The sequence below is a fragment of the Chrysochloris asiatica genome, unplaced genomic scaffold, assembly GCF_000296735.1.
Source record: "Chrysochloris asiatica unplaced genomic scaffold, ChrAsi1.0 scaffold00039, whole genome shotgun sequence".
In the NCBI taxonomy this organism is placed as follows: domain Eukaryota; kingdom Metazoa; phylum Chordata; class Mammalia; order Afrosoricida; family Chrysochloridae; genus Chrysochloris; species Chrysochloris asiatica.
Window position 1 is genome coordinate 18,032,182 of NW_006408557.1, and position 18,265 is coordinate 18,050,446.

General features: G+C 43.5%; 1 protein-coding gene across 1 annotated transcript; it reads right to left on the reverse strand.

Moving 5' to 3' along the window:
- Positions 1-7,605: 7,605 nt before the first annotated feature.
- On the reverse strand, positions 7,606-12,269 carry LOC102832090 (BPI fold-containing family A member 1-like). Its single transcript, XM_006860685.1, has 7 exons — positions 12,074-12,269; positions 11,762-11,921; positions 9,953-10,060; positions 9,530-9,679; positions 8,625-8,709; positions 8,017-8,080; positions 7,606-7,646 (listed from the first exon to the last, which is right to left on the reverse strand). The coding sequence occupies exons 1-7, from the start codon at positions 12,267-12,269 to the stop codon at positions 7,606-7,608; spliced, it is 804 nt and encodes a 267-aa protein (XP_006860747.1).
- Between the last annotated feature and the right edge of the window lie 5,996 nt (positions 12,270-18,265).

The window sequence follows — 18,265 nt, forward strand, 5'->3', positions numbered from 1 at the left end:
TTATATGAATTGTTGAATGTGAAACTGGTGATGTGCCCTGTAAACTTTCACTCAATCCACAATAAAAACCTTAAATAAAAAAAAAAAAACAAAAAAACCAAATCCACTGCCATCAAACCAATTCCTATTCATAATAATTCTAAACAGGGTTTCTGGGACTGTAAATCTTTATGGGATCAAACAACCTCATCTTTCTCCTGTGGAGTGACTCGTGGGTTTGAACTGCCAACCTTATGGTTAGCAGTCCAGTGCTTATCCTACAGTGGTACCAGAGCTTCTTTACCCACCACAGTTACATTCCATGATGGAAGGGCTTTGCTTTCTTCATTGCTGAATCTCAATCAATTAGAACAGTGCTTAATCTTTGTGTTGTCAATAAAGCGCTGGTAAATATCTTTCTGCTATTCTCTTATTTCAGCCAAGATCCACCTGACATCAGCAATGATATCCCTGAATCCGGCCTGAGCTTCTGGCAGCTCCTTGTCAATGTGCTCCTGTAGCCTTTTTTGAATGATCTTTAGCAACATATTACTTGCATGCAATGTTAATAATATTGTCCAATGATTTCCACATTCCCGTTGGTCACCTCTCTTTGAAATGGGCAGAAGTATGCATCTTTTCCAATCAGTTGGCCAGATGTTGTTCTTATTAAGTACCATGGAGTCAGTTCCAACTCATAGTGACCCTACACAGGTTTCTGAGACTGTAAATCTTTATAGGAGCACAAAGCCTAATTTTTCTCCCACGGAACAGCTGATAGTTTCGAACTGCCAACCTTGAGGTTAGCTGCTTGATTTGTAAGCACTATACTACCAGAGCTCCTCAGTTGGCCAGATAGTTGTCTTCCAAATTACCTGACATAGATGAGTGAGTGCCTCCAGTGCCGCATGAGTTTGTTGAAAGATTTCAATTTGTGTTCTCTCGGTTCCCGGAGGCTTGTCCTTTGCCAATGCCTTCAGTGCACCTTGGACTTCTTCCTTAAGTATCATTGACTCTTGGTCATATGCTAGCTCTTGAAATGGTTGAACATTGATCTTTTCTTTTTGTCACTAATACATAGTTACTCTATGTATTCCTTCCATCTTCTTCTTCTTTTTTTTTAAAATAAATGTTTTATTGTGAATTATGTGACAGTTTACATGGGAGAATGTTAGTTTTATATTCATTCTATCATATATCGTTTCATTGCCATAGTTACAATCCCGTCCATGCATCATCAACCAACCAAAGTGTATACCCTGAAAGCCTGTCCCCCCCCTCCCCCGGTTGTCAGCACACAGCCTCTCTTCCTCTCTGGATCTCAAGTCCCCAGCCACTCCATCTCTCCACATCATCGTCTCTGCCTCCATATCAGGCATCACTGCTTCTCTGGGTAGGGTCCCACTCTCTGCTCTTCTCCATTGATGGTCCCAGGGCCCTCTGCTCCTAGACTGGAAAGTTAATCACTCCCCTCCTTGCTATAAAATGTCCACCTTTATATTTCCAGCTCTCACAATCAGTCCTGATAACATTTATTCACTATTGCATCACAAGAGACCCATCTGCATTTCATTTCATCAGCCCTTCCTAGACAGATTGGATACTATTCACTGGAGACTCTACCTTCCTCCATGCTCTTTGGATCTAGGTTCCTTCTTGAAAGCTTGTAAGCCAGTCACTTCTTGCCTTTGTAGCCCCCCACCCCCATTTTGGGTAGCCAATGTCCAAGTTGCCCATCCCTGTCTACTCTGTGTGTGGAGGGGGTGGGAATGATTCTTGCTGTAAGGACTTGTTCCCTCTTTTGAGCTACTGCTTCCATAGGTGTAGGTCAAGTTCATCAAATTATATCAGATGACACTTTTTTCCCTCTTCTTTCTTCTTTGGGGTGAGCTCTGATCATCCAGTCATTGAAGCCAGGTCAAGTGGGTATTATCTGCAAGTGTGGGAGCCATCTTCTTTTGATGCTTTCTGCATCATTCAATATTTTGTCCATAGAATCCTTGGATACTGCAATTTAAGCCTTGAATTTTTGTTTCGGTTCCCTCAGCTTGAAAAATGCTGAGCGTGTTCTTCCCTTTTGGTTTTCCAGCTCCAGATCTTCATGTATTTAATTATAATATTTGACTTTGTCTTTTTGAATTGCCCTTTGAAATTTTCTATTCAACTCTTTTACCTCCTCATTTCTTCCATTTGATGTAACATTTTTATGCTGGAGAGCAAGTTTCAGTCTTTTCTGACATTCATTTTGGTCTTTTTCTTCTTCCTTGTCTTCTTAATGGCCTTTTGTTTTCTTCTTGTATGATGTTCTTGATTCATTCATCAACTCTTCTGGTCTTCAGTCATTAGTATATAATTCATCAAATCTATCCTTGAGATGATCTCTAAATATGTTCAAAGTCATACTTTGGTTCTGTTTTAATTTTCTTCAGCTTCAGCCTGAACTTGCATATGGGCAATTGATAGTCAGTTCCACAGTCTGCCCCTAGTCTTATTTTGATTGAGGATATGGAGCTTTTCCATGGCATCTTTCTACAGATTTAGTCAATTTGATTTCTTTTTGTTCCATTTGGTGAGGTCCATGTGTATAATCATCTTTTATGTCATTTAAAAAAGGTATTTCCAATGAACAAGTCATGTGTCTTACAAAATTTCATCATGTAATCTTTAGCATCATTTCTATTACCAGGGCCTTATTTTCCAAGGACTGATCCTTTTTTTTTTTTTTCAACCTTTGCATTCCAATCACCAATAATTATCAATACCTCTTGGTTGCATTTTTGATCAATTTCAGACTGAAGAAGTTGTTGTTGGTGGTTGTGTGCCATGGAGTCAGTTCCAACTCTTAGTGACATTGTACAGGTAAATCTTTATGGGAGCAGAAAGTTTAATCTTTCTCCCATGGAATGGCTGGTAGTTTTGAACTGCTGACCTTGAGGTTAACAGCTCGACTCATAACCACTATGCTACCAGAGATCCTCTAAAAAGTTGGTGTAAGTCTTAAGTCCATCATCACTGGCTTTAGTGGTTGGTGTGTAAATTTAAATAATAATTATATCAATTGGTCTTCCTTGTAGGCGAATGGATATTATCCTATAACAGACAGTGTTGTACATCTGGTTAGAACTTGAGATATCTTTATGATGTTGAATGTGATGTCATTTCTCTTCAATTTGTAATTCCTGGCATAGTAAGTTATGTGATTTTTCTATTCAAAATGGCCAATACTAGTCCATTTCAGCTCACTAATGCTTAAGATATTGATGTTTATGTGTTCAATTTCTTTTCTTTTCTATTTCCATTTTACTTTTGACAACTTCCAATTTTCCTAGGTTCTTACTTAGTACATTTCATGTTCTAATTCTTAATGGATGCTTATAGCTGTTTCTCCTCATTTTGAGCTGTGCTCCATCAGTAAATGAAGGTGTCCCAAAAGCTTTACTCCATTCGTGTCATCATGGTCAACTCTACTTTGAGGAGTGCAGTTCAACTTAAGGGACTCATTTTCGGACGCTGTATCTGACAGTATTCTGGTGCTCGTCTCATGTTTCAATGTTCAGTATTTGGGTGCTATCTGACCATGTTTCACTGGTATTCACAAAACTTTCAGTGACTAAATACTCAGAAGTAGTCCAACTCTCCTTCTTCTTACTCTGTCTTCATCTGTAAGCTCATCTGAAACCTGTCCACCATGGTTGACCCTGCTGGTATTTAAAATACTGGTAACATAGCTTCCAGAATCACAACAACACACAAGCCACCACAGTATGACAAACTGACAGACAAGTGGTGGAAGATCATGAATAGAGACAAAATAATTGGACTGTGTATATTGCTTTTTATCATATTTGCTAGCATGTTACTATTGTTGTTATTAAGTACTGTCAGGTGAGTTCTGACTCATAGGGAACCTTTATAGGGTTTCTGAGGAAAAGATGGTGGGTCCGAGCCACCGACTTTGTGCCTAGAAGTCCAGTGCTTATCCTAGTGCCACACCAGGACTCCCATGTTACTATGTTTAAAATCTCTGAGTTTATGACTGTCACTGGGAAGATGAGAGTTACAAGGGTTATTGCTTTGTGATTTATGCTTGGACATTGTGGTGCCTGACTAGTTTTGAAATAATAGGCTGATGTACCTTATTCCATGAACCACCTAGCCTAGGTTACTCCTTTTTAAGAGTCTTTCTCTCCTTGGCATAGAGTCACTGATTTAGTAGTACCACTAAAAATGCATATACCAATATGGAAGAATAACTGGTAACATTGCCAACACTTATATTGTCAATGGACTTGAACGCCTGCTTTAAAGGCTTCCTAGTTACACAGCAACAATGTGGCACTACCGAAACCTGGGTGCTATAGTCAAGTGTGGGGAAGAAATTAGATGGTATTAGGCTAGGAGTCCTGGTGTGGCGCTGCAGGTTAATGTGCTGGACTGCAAGGTTGGTTTGAATCACAAGGTCAGCTCTGAGGTTCAAACTCCTCGGAAATCCTATACAGGGTTTCTCTGAGTCAGAACCAACTGATCCTTCATAGCAACAACAATAACAACAAAGACTATGAAAAGGGTAGTGGCTGAAGCAATCACATATCTGCTTATTTTTGTTCTTGTGGTTCCATGGTTCCCTTGACCTGCAGAAGACATGGTCCTTCTGGTACCACCACATTCCAAGCCTGAGGGAGATTTTCTCCTCCCAAGAACGCCAGCCTCCTTTCACTCCATGTTGTCTGCAGCTGCACACATCTCATTGCTCACTAGGGGAAACCAACTCAGACGCCAAGTGTATTTTCCATAGCAGCAAATGAGATATGTTCCTATTCATTGGCTTAGGAGCCTTCTGTTTGATCTAATTTCTCTATATATATTTTGTTCTTTGTGGCCTCTACCATGACCTGTTTTTCAAGGTAATTTGCAGGTCCCACACTGAAACAAGGCTCAGAAGTTTCAAAATTTAGCTCATAAGTGTAAAGCTTCTGATACTCTAACTCTGGTGTGAGCATCAGAGCTTCAAAGGGGGTGATGGGAGTGGGGCGGGGATAGGTAACTCAGTGTATACAAATTATTAAAATAAAATCCCCAGGCTCAGGAACTGAGCATGCTAGATTCTAACATACAACATTTCAAAAGAGGTTAGCCTTGAAGAACTGGAGCGGGCATCTCCTCTCCTGGGCTAAAGATACATCTTATAGTTGTAGATGTTGTTGTTGTTGTTAAATGTCGACAAGTAGATTCCGACCCATAGCGACCCTGTGTAGGGTTTCCAAGGAGCAGCTGGTGAGCTTGAACCGCTGACCTTGCAGTTCAAATGACTTTGCAGTTTGACACATTAGCCCACAGCACCACACCAGGATGTAACAATGATTGTGAGGTTGATAAAGGAGAGGGTAGTATTTCATTCTGTTGTGCATAGGGTCACTATGAGTCGGTACCAACTGGAATGCACCTAACAACAACAACAACAACAATTAAGCAACCTTTCTTTGTTCCTTTCACAGATCAAAATAACTCTGTCCTTGGAAGTGGAATGGGTAGACACAACTATTAGCTTTTATAAAACATATAAACTCTGTTTAGCCAAATACATTCGAAGTAGACATTTAGGGAGTGCTGAAACTCCGTCTGTTTTCCTGCTATGCATAAGGAGCCCTTGTAGTGTAATGGATTATGAGCTGGGCTGCTAATTCTAAGGTCAGCAGTTCAAATCTACTAGTCACTCAAGAGAAAGATGAAGCTTTCTGCTCCTGTATAGATTTATAGTCTCAGAAACCCAATACAAAGTTGGTATGAGTCAGAACCTACTTGGTGGCACGCTACCACCGTCACCATAGGTGAATAAACTCTTTTTGGTCTTTCCATTTGGTGTGGCTGAATTGGCTTTGTGTTGCACCAATCTTGCATTCAGGTAACATTCTCCTCCTCTCTTACATTCACCCTTGAATAAGAGGACATTGTTTAAATCATTGGGGGACTCTTGGATTTACTGTTCCCACTAAGCTGGAATTTGATGATGTTGTTCTTACTCATAGCAAAGTATAGGGGTTCTAAGGAATGGCTGATGGGTTTGAACTGCAGACCTTGCAGTTAGGAGTCCAGTGTTATACTAAGCACCACACCAGGAATTTGGTGGTAGGATGTATATCCAGATTCCATTAGTCCTGGTGTCTGAGATGGGAGTATGGTGGGTTGGCTTTTATTGATTGAATCATATGGGGCTTTTAACCAAGGTCTGGTGGTAGAAAATATCCCAGGAAGACTTTAAGTCTTTCAACAATTATCACTTTGGATTAGTCTGTCCTTCCTCTTCTTCTCCCTCTTTGTCATCTTTATCATCCTGGTGCTTAGGGAACTGAAAAGAAAAGGCCAGTATGGCTAGATCCAAGAAAGACAAGAAGAGTGGTAGATGACTATGTATCTATCAGCTTCCTGGACATCTCCCTCGGGGTCCCCCATGTGCTTCCCTGCATAGTGTCCACAACTAAAGGCATCATCTTTCTGTAGGAATCAACTTTCTCTCGTGCCCAGTTATACTTGAGCTTCCCAACCTGAGTCATGGATGGGAGCCTCATTTGCTACTTCACAAATCCTCTTCCAATCCTATTTCCAAAACAGGTCTCAAATTCACCCTTTCCTTTTGTGTAACCAGTGTTATTATATCTGTCTAGATTACCATATCTATCTGCAACCTCCCTGCCCACCCTTTGTAGGATATCAGATCAATTACTATGACATTCATATACATCTGAACACTTTCCTGTCCTGTTTAAGGCTTTTAAGATCTATATTGTAAAGTCCGGACTCTGTTCCATGATCCTATCTTCTCAGGCCATGGCTCCTCCCAAATTATGATCCTTCAAATAATGGTGAAGACCCCCAATGCAGAGAAAGAGCAAGTTTATTTGATGAGAATCAGGTATGTAACAATGACTGGTGGACAAGAAGTTTGGGAGGTGTCACAGAGAAAGGGCTGCTCCAATCCAAAATGGTGGCTGTGTCATTGTCAGGACATGCACCAGCCTTCTGTGAGTCCTGGGAAGCTGGGCAGGAAGTAGATTGAGCAGCACGAAGTATTTCTGTTGGTAGAAGACCTCAGTCAGAATGGAGAGTCAAAATCACGAACTTTTATTGGTCTTGGTCCATTAGCAAACCCACTCTCCAGAGAAAGGGGAGGAGGCTGAGACTCTGAGACTCTTATCTCAGCTGCAGGGCAGCCCAGACAGATGACGGATATCCTTGTGCATGCGTTTGGATGAAAGAGTGTGCATGTCTATGTGATCTTGTGTGCCCATGTGTTTGAATGTGTGCATCTGAGGGTCTGTTTGAGTGACCATGAGTTTTTTGTGGACTTTTATGTGTGTGTGTGTCTGTGCGTCTCCATGACCGTGTGTGCTTGACTTTGAAGTTATATAGCTGTGGTTTTCCATCAGCATTTCTGTGCATCTGTGTATGTTTCCACATGGGTATTTGGCTCTCTATTGGGACATCACTATCCCACATTCTCCACTGCCTCCTCCAGAAGAAGGACAGTCAGTCCTACAAATCCCAGGGGGTGGGGGCAGGAATCATCACACCCACACAGAAGTACTCACGAGCTCCACAGATGCCAGGACCCTTTCTGGAAGGCTTAGTTTAGACCTTGAAAACAAATTTCTGATCATGGAGCAGCAAGTCTGGGAAAAATAAAATAGATCAGAGTGATGATCTCAGGGTGAAGGAGTCCAGGAATATCCCATATTCTTGTTGAGACTTGGGGTCAAGGGATGGGAGCTTTGGAGATCCAGCTCAGGCTAGACTGGGAGGGGCAGCTCTTCTATCACCAGTCAGCCAGCTGTTCTCTGTGTCAGATCGGATTGGCAGAGACAGAGTCTACACCTCAAATGTATCTGGGTAACTCAGGGTAATAGCTATCCAAACTGGGGCTAGTTGAAGTCAGAGACATATAGGTACCTGAATAGAAACCATTTTTGGTTTTCAGGAACAAAGCCCCCCAACTTCTTGTTCCTTCAAGGGGAACAAGGGAGCTTGTAAGTGGGTACTTACTGATAATGTCATGCACCAGTGTGACATCCAGGTTGTTGAGAATCTCATTAACCAGAGGGCATACCTAGGACAGAAAGGGGAGTTAGGCAAAGTGGCACTTGTAGGGAGACCCTGGTGATGGCAGCCTTTCCCAGGATGGATTTTGGGGACATATTTTCTATCATTTTTTACCTCTGGAAGTGCTTGAATCTAAGCTATCCCACAGATGAATGCTCACACATCCACACTGGGCACATGGAGAAACTGAAGCCATGAACCACATAACACACCTGGATTCACATCCGCATCTATTACTAAATAGGGTTGGATTTATGGTAATAGGGGATCCCAAGCATAGACTGGGAGACAGCTTGTCTGCAGCCAAAGAATGTCAAACTGGGCATTTTTCGAGGCAGGGCCAATCCATTCCATCTGCAGTGAAGACAAGCACAGGGTCTGGCCCACCACTGAAATGAACCCTTGCATTTTAAATATCAAAAGAAGGAATCTGGACAGATGGATAGATTGAAATTACTTATTAAACTGAAGGGCTCAAACCAGCTCACCTGAGGGATCTCTTTCAGTCCTAAGACCAAAGGATCAGGAGACACCTGCTTTTATCCACTTACCTTTCCCTGCACTAACTCAGGAAGAACATTATTCAAGATCCCCGTGAGGCTGTCGATAGACTGTTGAATGGGGAAGGGAACAGCTCTGAAAGAGAAAGGCCATGGGGTGAGGTTGGCTCCTCAGAAACCTGGGGTTGCTATCGAGAAGGCTTCAGACTAAGTAACTGAAAACTGTAGGTGAACATCAAGAGGGGTTTACCCTAGGGGGGAGTTATACCCTACATTCACACAGTGTTGACTAACCACATAGCTCTACAGACATAAAGTATTAGGTTTTCACAAAAATTTTGTAGAATTCATAAATGAATGAACAGTGTTCAGTACATTGCTGTCATGAGGATTCAACACGTGGAGTATGGTATTTGTATTCGTAATTGTTTGCTGTGATTAGAACGACTATTGAAATTCTGCATGTCTTTATCTCCTTGTGTGAGAGGTGTGTAAGCTAAGACACTTAGCCATGTACTGGAATAAAACACAGTCACACCTATTATAGCAGTGATTCGATCAACAGCTCCACTGTAGCACCATATTATAGATAAGTAAGCTGAGATCCAGAATTGGGAAAGCACTGTCTAGGTGCACACAGGATGCTCCCCTCCTCTTCCAACTTCCTACTATGATGGTGCTTGAACACAAATTTCTTATTGTCTAATCCAGTATGAAATTTGTTGGCTTGGCTTGAGAAGGACAAGTGACTCTTTGCCTATCCTATCCCATTCCATCCATCCATCCATCCATCCATCCATCCATCCATCCATCCATCCATCCATTCATTCATTCTCTCATCCATTTCCCCACAATTACAACCTCCCATTCATCTATCTTCTCATTGTTCCAGCTTTCTAACTCTTCACTGTCCCACCTTGAAGTCTATGCGCAGAAGTTACCCACTCTGGCCTCACCTATTAAGCAGGGAGATTTTCAGGCTGCCAGGGGAGTGGGTGCAGTCTCCAATGACCAGATGGGCCTTCCCCTGCTCATCTTTCACAACTAAGAGTTCTACAGTGATGTTCAGCTTCACATCCAGTCTCAACAGACTTCCGACTATGGTCCTGCAGAGGAGATGGTCTTGCTGGCACCACCATATTCCAAAACAGAGGGGGATTTTTCCTCCCAGGAATGCCAACCTCCTCTCACTCCATCTCATTTCTCACTAGGGGAGACCAAGACTCAAAGAAGCCAAGGAACTTTCCCAGGGTTACTCAGCATAGCAGCAAATAAGTTGAAGTTGGTGGTAGTCTTCAATACCCCCTTTTTGGTAACCCAATGTTATTGGAGTCTCCCTTGATGAACAATCTTCCCATGGCCTGTGGGGACCCACTCACGTCTTCACATTGAGGGCTAGGCCCAGAGGGATGGTAACAAAGAGACGGTGGCCATCAGGACTCTGCACAAAGCCAAGTTGCAGCAGCTGGGGATCGGTGACGGTCACTCTGTCCAGAAAGCAAAATTGGAGGGAGAAAACATCAGCTCCTTGGGCCCCAACCGCAGTAGGGCCAGAAACCACCTTTACCCAACCTCATTCATTTCAAGATGGAATTTCCCATGAGTTGGGGCTGGGGAGATAGGAGTCTTGACACAAAAGAGGTACATGAGTTCTAAATTGCAATTAATCTTCCCAGTCTCAAGCAATGTGTCAGAGCCTCACATATGTATGGACTTCTCCTCATCTAAAGTCTTGAAGGATTCCAAAATAGGGACCATGTTTGGAAAAGACTCTCATCTTGTATGTCCATCTTCCACCCACTACTATCAAGTTGACTCCAACTCATAGTGACCCTATATAGGGTTTCAAAGACAGTAAATCTTTATGGGAGCAGACAGCCTCTTCTTTCTCCCATGGAGCAGCTGGTGGGTAGAGAGGCCCAACTCAGAGTCTTACAAAGAGAGGGGCTATTCCATGCTGGTTGAATTGTGCATTGATGGGAAGCTGTATAGAGAGCTGTGTGGGTGGATGGATGGAAGAGTAAGTGATTAGCTGGAAGGAAAGATGAAGGAATGATGGATGGATTGGTAAGTGGATGATGCACAGGGAGCAGCAGTAAGTTTTGCACAAACATTTATGAGTAGGAATCATTCATCCTGCCATGATTTTCAATGACAGGCTATTGAACTATGCTTATCATGGGAGTTAGGAGTCCTGGCGTGGTGCTGTGGGTTAATGCTCTGGATTGCAAGGTTGGTTTGAACCTCAAGGTTGGCTGTTAGAGCTCACCAGCAGCTCTTTGGAAACCCTATACAGGGTTGCTATGAGTTAGAACCTACTTGATGGCACTTAACAACTACAACAACAACATGGGAGTGAAGGGACAGGAAGTCAGAGAGAATGAAAAAAAAGGATGGAATTGAACTTCTTCTGAGACAGCTGATTTAAGTCTTCTCCAGTCCTCACAACAATCTTTCTCAGTGGTTATAATTTCCATTTTACAGATGAGGAAACAAAACACAGAAAAACTAAGTATTTTGTCCCTAATCACCTGACAAGTAGATGGTACATTAGAGCATCAAATTCAAGTCTATCTACTTCAAGTCAGGTAAGCACCTAGGTTAATAGGGGTCTTGGAAATTGCTTGAATTCAGACCTATCAAGGAACCAGGCTTTATCAATATCAAGCTTTCCCATGATTACATTCTGGGTCTTCCCATGGACTTCACATCATCAGTAAAATTGAGGAAGTCAACTGACACTTTCTTGTAGCATTAAAGACTGCCAAGTGTTTGAAGGGATTCCACCGGTAAAGCCAACAATATTGCTAAGGTATAGAAGGAAGAGCCTGGGCTTTGGGCTTAGGTAGATTTCTTGCTATAAATCACTCTAGTTATGTGAACACAGGCACCTCTTTGGGCCTCAGTTTCCCCATAGACCAAACTGGAAATTATTGTAGTAACCCTTGAAAAGTTGTTATGAAGATTAGAGGTGATGAGAGGACCCCGGATGTACTTCAGGACTGGGGGCAATTTCTGGTACAAGAGGTCAGGTTAGTACGCTGTCAGATTGTGAGGAGGCTCTCAGGACTGAGTTCTGCCCTATATTCAGACTGTCCCTTCCCTCCTTCAGTACTACTGTGTGGGATTGTCAAATCTCCAACAGGGTTCCCTTGTGAGGGCCAAGACCCACTTTTGGGGCAACTCACTCCACGAGGTTGTTCAAAGAAGGGATCAATGAAGTCACTTTCTCAAGCAGGCCCCCAACCAGGCCACCAGAGTTGTCTTTTCCAGCCTTGAGGACGTCCAAGAGTGGAAGGTTTTGGAGAATGCCAAGAAGATCCCCAGAGATCAGACCATTGGTGAGAGCTGGAAATGGATACAAAGATCCCCATGGATCAGATAGGACAATGCCCATCCCCATTCACTCCTGTTCTCACTTCCATCCCATTGGGTAAATGGTTTGGGACACACACACACAATAACACAACATCTGAAAGTTGTCACAGACTCTCACTTACCACTTGTCAAGTGTCCAGCAAGATCTGTGGGAACTGAGGGCAGAGTCTGGTCCAGAGGCAGAGCTGGGTTCAAGGGCAGAGATGGGCCTGGGGGCAGAGCCGGGTCCAGGGGCAGGGGTAAGGGCAGGCCTTCTAGCAGGGCCTTGGTTTGGGCCAGCAGCCCACAGAAGACAATGAGGCCCCCAATATGAAACATCTTCTATCTTGATATCTGTGGAGAAAATGAGGGTACAATGTGACCTGCAAATCAGAAAAATTTACCACTTCCCTGTCCCTGCTCACCTGGGGGCAGGATTTTCATTTGTTTATTCCCCAGAACACCAAGTAGTGAAGAGTAACAGCTAACACCATTGCTTTATAATACTGAGCATTTTCTCTCTATGCCTGGTATCAGGATAAGTCTTTATACTCAGTGACCAATTCATTTTTACCACACCATAGACATTCATTTTTCTCATTGCATAGATGAAGAGAATGAGGTCGAGTGGATTTCAGGAACTTCCCCCAACTCCTCATGTACACAGTGGAATCAGGATTTGAAGTCAGATCTGTCTGACACAGAAAACTTTGTTTAAATGAAGTGACCACGTCAGTGACTGGAATCACCCCCGGAATCGATTCTTCAGACAAAGTACATTTAGAAGCTTAAACATGCTCATGACTCACACTGCTCAAAGGCAGCCTTGATAAGCTCTTTGGTCCCAGATCTAGGCACGGGTGGTCTGTGGAAACCTCACAAATCACAGATACCAGAGTTTTCATGGCTGTAGCCACCATCTTATCCAGGCCAGAGCTGAGGAAACTCTGGAACCATCTAAAGCCTTCATTACTCATGGGGAACCAGAGCACCAGAGAGAAGTAGTGATCTTGGTAAGGTCACACAGCAAATCAGCGGCAGAGCTGTGGTTGGAGGCAGGTTTTCTCATTCTTCCCACACCACACACAAACACAAGCATACACATTACCTTCTCTTTTCCCTCAAGTTGATGAATTTCTGGAGCAAGTTCTGAGGTTTGTCTACATTTTGAACCAGCGCCCTCCCAGATACCACCGATCCTATCAAAGGCTTATTTGGCAACCAAAGGAGTCAAAGGTGTCAAAAGCCAGAGCTGGTACCTATACTTTGGAGCTAACTAGCTGCTTTAGGGAAAATCTCACCAACCAGCTGATGAAGCCAACTCTTTAACAATGTGATTGGTTGGAACTGGAAAGCTTTCTTGACCCCAAAACAAGTAGGGACCTCCCTGAGAAGGTAAATTTGGCTTCCCTGAGAAGGTAAATTTGGCAGTTACAACGATGGAGAAGGCCTTGAATCTCATGAGGCAACAGAAAATCCGGTGAAACTAAGGATCCTAGTCCTGGAAAAATGCATCAAAAATGATCAAAATTGAGTGGATAATTTTAAGAAGTTCATGGATAATCATAATTCTCACTGGTAACCTTAAGTTAGAATGCCTGCCTTAGAGATTTAGATTTAGGGTGTGAAGAACATTCCCCTGAAAGGGTTCTAACCTGGACAATTCAGTAGCTTACAATTGCAGCCACCGAACTGCTTCACCATCAATTAATTTCTCTGCTGCACAACATTTCTCTATTGGTGTTACAGGCCTCTTGTGGAAGTAGAGTAAATGCCTATCTTCCCGAGCCTCAAAAAATGACCAGATCTGCTTTTCTTGAAAGGCCCCAGTGAGTGACCCTAAGTGGTACCTGTCAGTACCTGCCCCAGCAGCCCTGTCACCGAGGGGTGCTGAGGAGGAGAGAAATGGCAGGTCTCACCTGCAATTCTTGCACTGTCCTTGTCTCCTCTTCTCCTGTCTCCTGTCTGCTTCTGCTGAGGAGGCAGCCTCTTTTATAGTTTAGGAATCAGGAAATGTGGGCTCCAATGATGGGTTTCTAGATAGTTCAGAATTCTGAAATCTGCTGAAGTCTTTCAGAGCTCTCCAAAGTAAATAATTGCGAATCACATTAGCAGGTGACAGTTAAGCCATCTGATCGACTAGTTAAACACAGAAAAACTTGAGATGGGGCTATTACTCAAGACTACTTGAGATGGGGCTGTTATATAAGACCTGATAACCAAAAGGTTGGTGGTTACAAGGATGGGGCTGAAGACCCATGCTCCAAGGTGACCTGCAGGATCACATGCGGAATGCTGGACGAGTTAGCCGCTGGAACTCAGGAGGGACCTTTAGTCTTAAATTGAGGCCCTTTTCCATCGTGGTCCAATTCTTTCCTCTGATGGGGACTTGCTCCCAAAGTCTCAAAAAGTGTAAAATTGCATCTGAACTCCATGTAGCTGGGGCAGCTTCCATTCCAGGACTGGGCCTCCCATTTTCTGAGCTCCTTGGAAACCCTATACAGGGTTGCTATGAGTCGGAACCAACTCAACAGCACTTAACAACAATTGCATGAAAGTCATGATCTTCACCACAACCCTGAGAGGGAGAGGTACTGCTTCTTATTTACAGAAGAGGAAACTGAGGCCCAGAGGGACACATGGCTTGCCCAAAGATACAGAGAAGAAGGAGAGTCCAAATTCAACTCATTAGATTGTAATAACAATAAAAGGGCAGTCAGCCCCCCACTTACCGAGCTCTTGCTGTGCACCATGTGTGAGTTTTCACACACAGCGTTCTCATGAACCCTCACAGTATCTTATAGGACAGATTGGGCACTGTCAGTTTACAAGGAGGAAAGTGAGGAAGTTGGAGGGGAAGGTGACATGTTGGGAGTCCCATGGTTGGTGTGAACTGAGACAGTCATGTTCCAGGCCTTTCTCTTATCACTGGGTTGGGAGGTGGAGGCACCTTCCCTATACTTAGTGATCAGTTTGATTTCCCTCATTGATGATTTTCATGTTCTCATGTTCCCAGTCTGAGGGTTCCTGTGTATCCTGCCCTTTCTTGTACCCTCCCCTAATGAAAGATAAGGCATTTATTTGTCTCCACCACTTGGGTCTTTGGAGTCTGTTGTACAGATGAAAAAAAAAAAAGGTTAAGTGAGGTCAGGGTTTGGGACTATTGAGTACAGACCCAGCCTGGCAAAACTGAACACCTTAGAAGCAAAAGAGGAGAGAGAAAGAAATGCACATTTACTGAGCACCTACTATGTACCAGGCGCTTTCCATATTTGACCTCATCCATATCAAGAGTAGTTGGTATTACTGTCCCTATAAGTCAGATAAGGAGCCCAGGTGACTTGGTGGTTAACTACTCAGTTGATAACCAGCAAGTTGGCAGTTTGAACCCACTTGGGGGTTCTAGATTACAGCCTAGAAATTTCTATGGGGCAGTTCTGCTGTCACATGGGATTGCCATGAGTCAGAATTGACTGGATGATACCTAAGAACAACAGTGCTCAAATGAGCAGACCAAACAAAGTCCCGAGAGGACTACTTCCCAAGGAGACACAGTGAGGGAGTGACGGTGGGGCCAGAATTCAGCCTGTGTCTACCTGACTCCCAATGACCACTGAGCGTGCTGCCTTTCCCAGGCCTTGGGCCTACTTCTATTTCCTCTGAGAGCTTTAAAGGGTAGTTGGTAACAACTTTTGTGGGTTGAGTTCGGTCACTTCTATCCTTCTGGAGAAACTGAGGCAGATAAGTAAAGGCATTGATTCAAGTTTATGCAACCAGTTAGTGGACAGGTTGTATCCTCTGGGGTTAATTCAGGTTGCATATATGTTGTGGCAGGAAGAGGATAGGTTTGGGAGCATGCACTCCTGGTTAAATACTGTCTCCCTGGGCAAGTCATTCTGATGTTCTGGACCTCAGTTCTCTCACCAGTACAATGGAGAGGATAAGATCTGCATTGCATGGTTATTGAAGTATAATGTTTGGGAATCTGGTATGAATTTCAGTTCATAAACTCAAGAAATCTATGACATTTTCTTATTTATCTACACATCTCTAAAACCTGTTGCTGTTGAATTGATTGCATTTCATGGCAGCCCTATGTGTTGCAGAGTAGAACTGCTCCTTGGGTTTTAATAGCTGTGATAGTTTTGGAAGCAGTTCACCAGAAATTTCATTCAAGGCATTTTGAAGAGACTTGGACCACCAAGGTTAGCAGCTAAGCACATGAATTGTTTATACCAGTTGTGAAATCAGACAGCCATGAATTCTGTACCTGGCTCACTCTATTTACAGCTGCACAACTTTGGGCAAGCTGCTGCCCTTTTTGGGCCCTGTAACATGGGGTGAATGCCACCCACCTCCTAGGGCTGTGTAGAGGGTTAAATGGAAGGACAAATGTAGCTCTCGGCCCAATATTTGGCACAGAGTCTGTGCTCTGAGATTGGGCATGGCAGCTACAGGGCACAGATTGGTGGGTCAGGACATCATTTGGGACTTCTGTTTAAACTACCTCCTAGCTCAGTATATCATGATAAACTACCCTAGTATATCATGATAGAGGCGTATTGTTCACCAAACCCTCCCAGAAGAAACTGTGGTGAATCCACAGCTCTGTGAACCTTAAATGATATGACAGAATGTAAGAAATCCAAGGAGGGCCTTGAGGAAGTTGCTGACCCATTTCAGGAGGGTTCAGGAGGAAGGAGACAAAAGGTGCCTTCACGGGGAGATCAGGCAGCCCCTAGGGAGACAGGCCAGCCCTCCTGTGTTTGTTCTTTGACTCAGGAGCAGGAAGAACCCCACAATCTCCAGGCTGTCAAGGGGGAGGCACTTGCATGAACACCGGAGTTTAGGGTTGCAAATCCCCAGTGAAGCATTTCGGATTAGGGAGTTTGAATTGAAAGATGGAGACCTGAGGTTCTCTTGCCTTGTTTTCCTCTGAGCTGTTGACACTTCCTTGTTTGAGCTTGTCAATCCAGCTGAACATATATTTCATCATTTTTACTCTTGGTGTATGTGTGTCAGGGGTGGTAGTGGGGATACAGGGAGGGACCCTTGAAAGAAGGGAGGGAAGGCTGGGGGGCTGCATTCACAGAAGTTAAAAGTGCAGGTTCTAGAGTCTGGCTGCCTAAGTCTAGTCTTGACTGACCATTTCCTTGCTCTGTGATCTTGGGCAAGTGACTATCTCTTTGAGCCTCAGTTTCTACATGTGTGAAATGGGATGACAGTTTTATTATGGGGTTTGATGAGCTGCTGAATGCAAGCTCTGAGTACCAAGTTGTCACATGTTGTTGTTGCTGTTGTCAAGTGCCATCAAGTCAGTGCCAATTCATAACAACCCTGTTTAGGGTTTCTAAGGAGTGGCTGGTGAGTTTGAAGCACCGTGGTTCCAGTTGACATTGCAGGAGTGTTTAATACATTGATACAATTATTGTTACTATTACCCCTTGATTTTTCAGTATACTTTCCAAGCCCTCCGATGGAAGAGGGCGGGAATCAATAGTTAATCATCAATAATCAAATAATTCAAAATTAGTTAAATGACAGTTATTAAGAATTCCCCAAGGACCTATCATATGTTAAACATAATTCAGATGTTTTTAAAAAGGTACTTATCACAAACAAGCATCTTGCAAAGTATTTTAAAATTTGTATTAAAATATTTATTTTTAAATGCCAATAAGTGACTAGTTCAATGAATTTTCACAAATTGAACATCCCCCATAACCAGCACCCATCTCAAACAACAGAGCAGCATCAGTGCTCCAGAAGCCAAAACCTCGTAGCTCCCCACCAGTCACTGCGCTCTCCCCAAGGTTAACCACTCTCCTGCTCTCTAACAGCATGGATTAGTTTTGCTTACTCTTGAGCTTCATATGCATAGGAGCTCTGGTAGCGTAATGATTACGAATCGGGCTGTGAACCTTAAGGTCAGCAGTTCGAAACTACCAGCTGCTCCGCGGGAGAAAGATGAGGCGTTCTGCTCCCGTAAAGATTTACAGCCTCGGAAACCCTGTGTACAGGGTTGCTATGAGTCGGAATCGACTCCACGGCACATAACAACAACATACATTACAGGCTCTTTTACATCTGGCTTCTTTCACTCAACATTGTGTTCATGTGACTCGTTCAGATGGTTGTGATTTAGTTTCACTGTTGCTGTTAAGTGCCGTTGAATTGGTTCCAACCCAGAGGGACTTTGTACAGGGTTTCTGAGGAGCGGCTGGTGAACTTGAACCACGGACCTTGTGGTTCAAACCAACTTTGCAGTCCAGCTCATTAACCTACAGCACCGCACCAGGACTCCTTAGTTTCATTACTGTGGAGTATCCTAATGG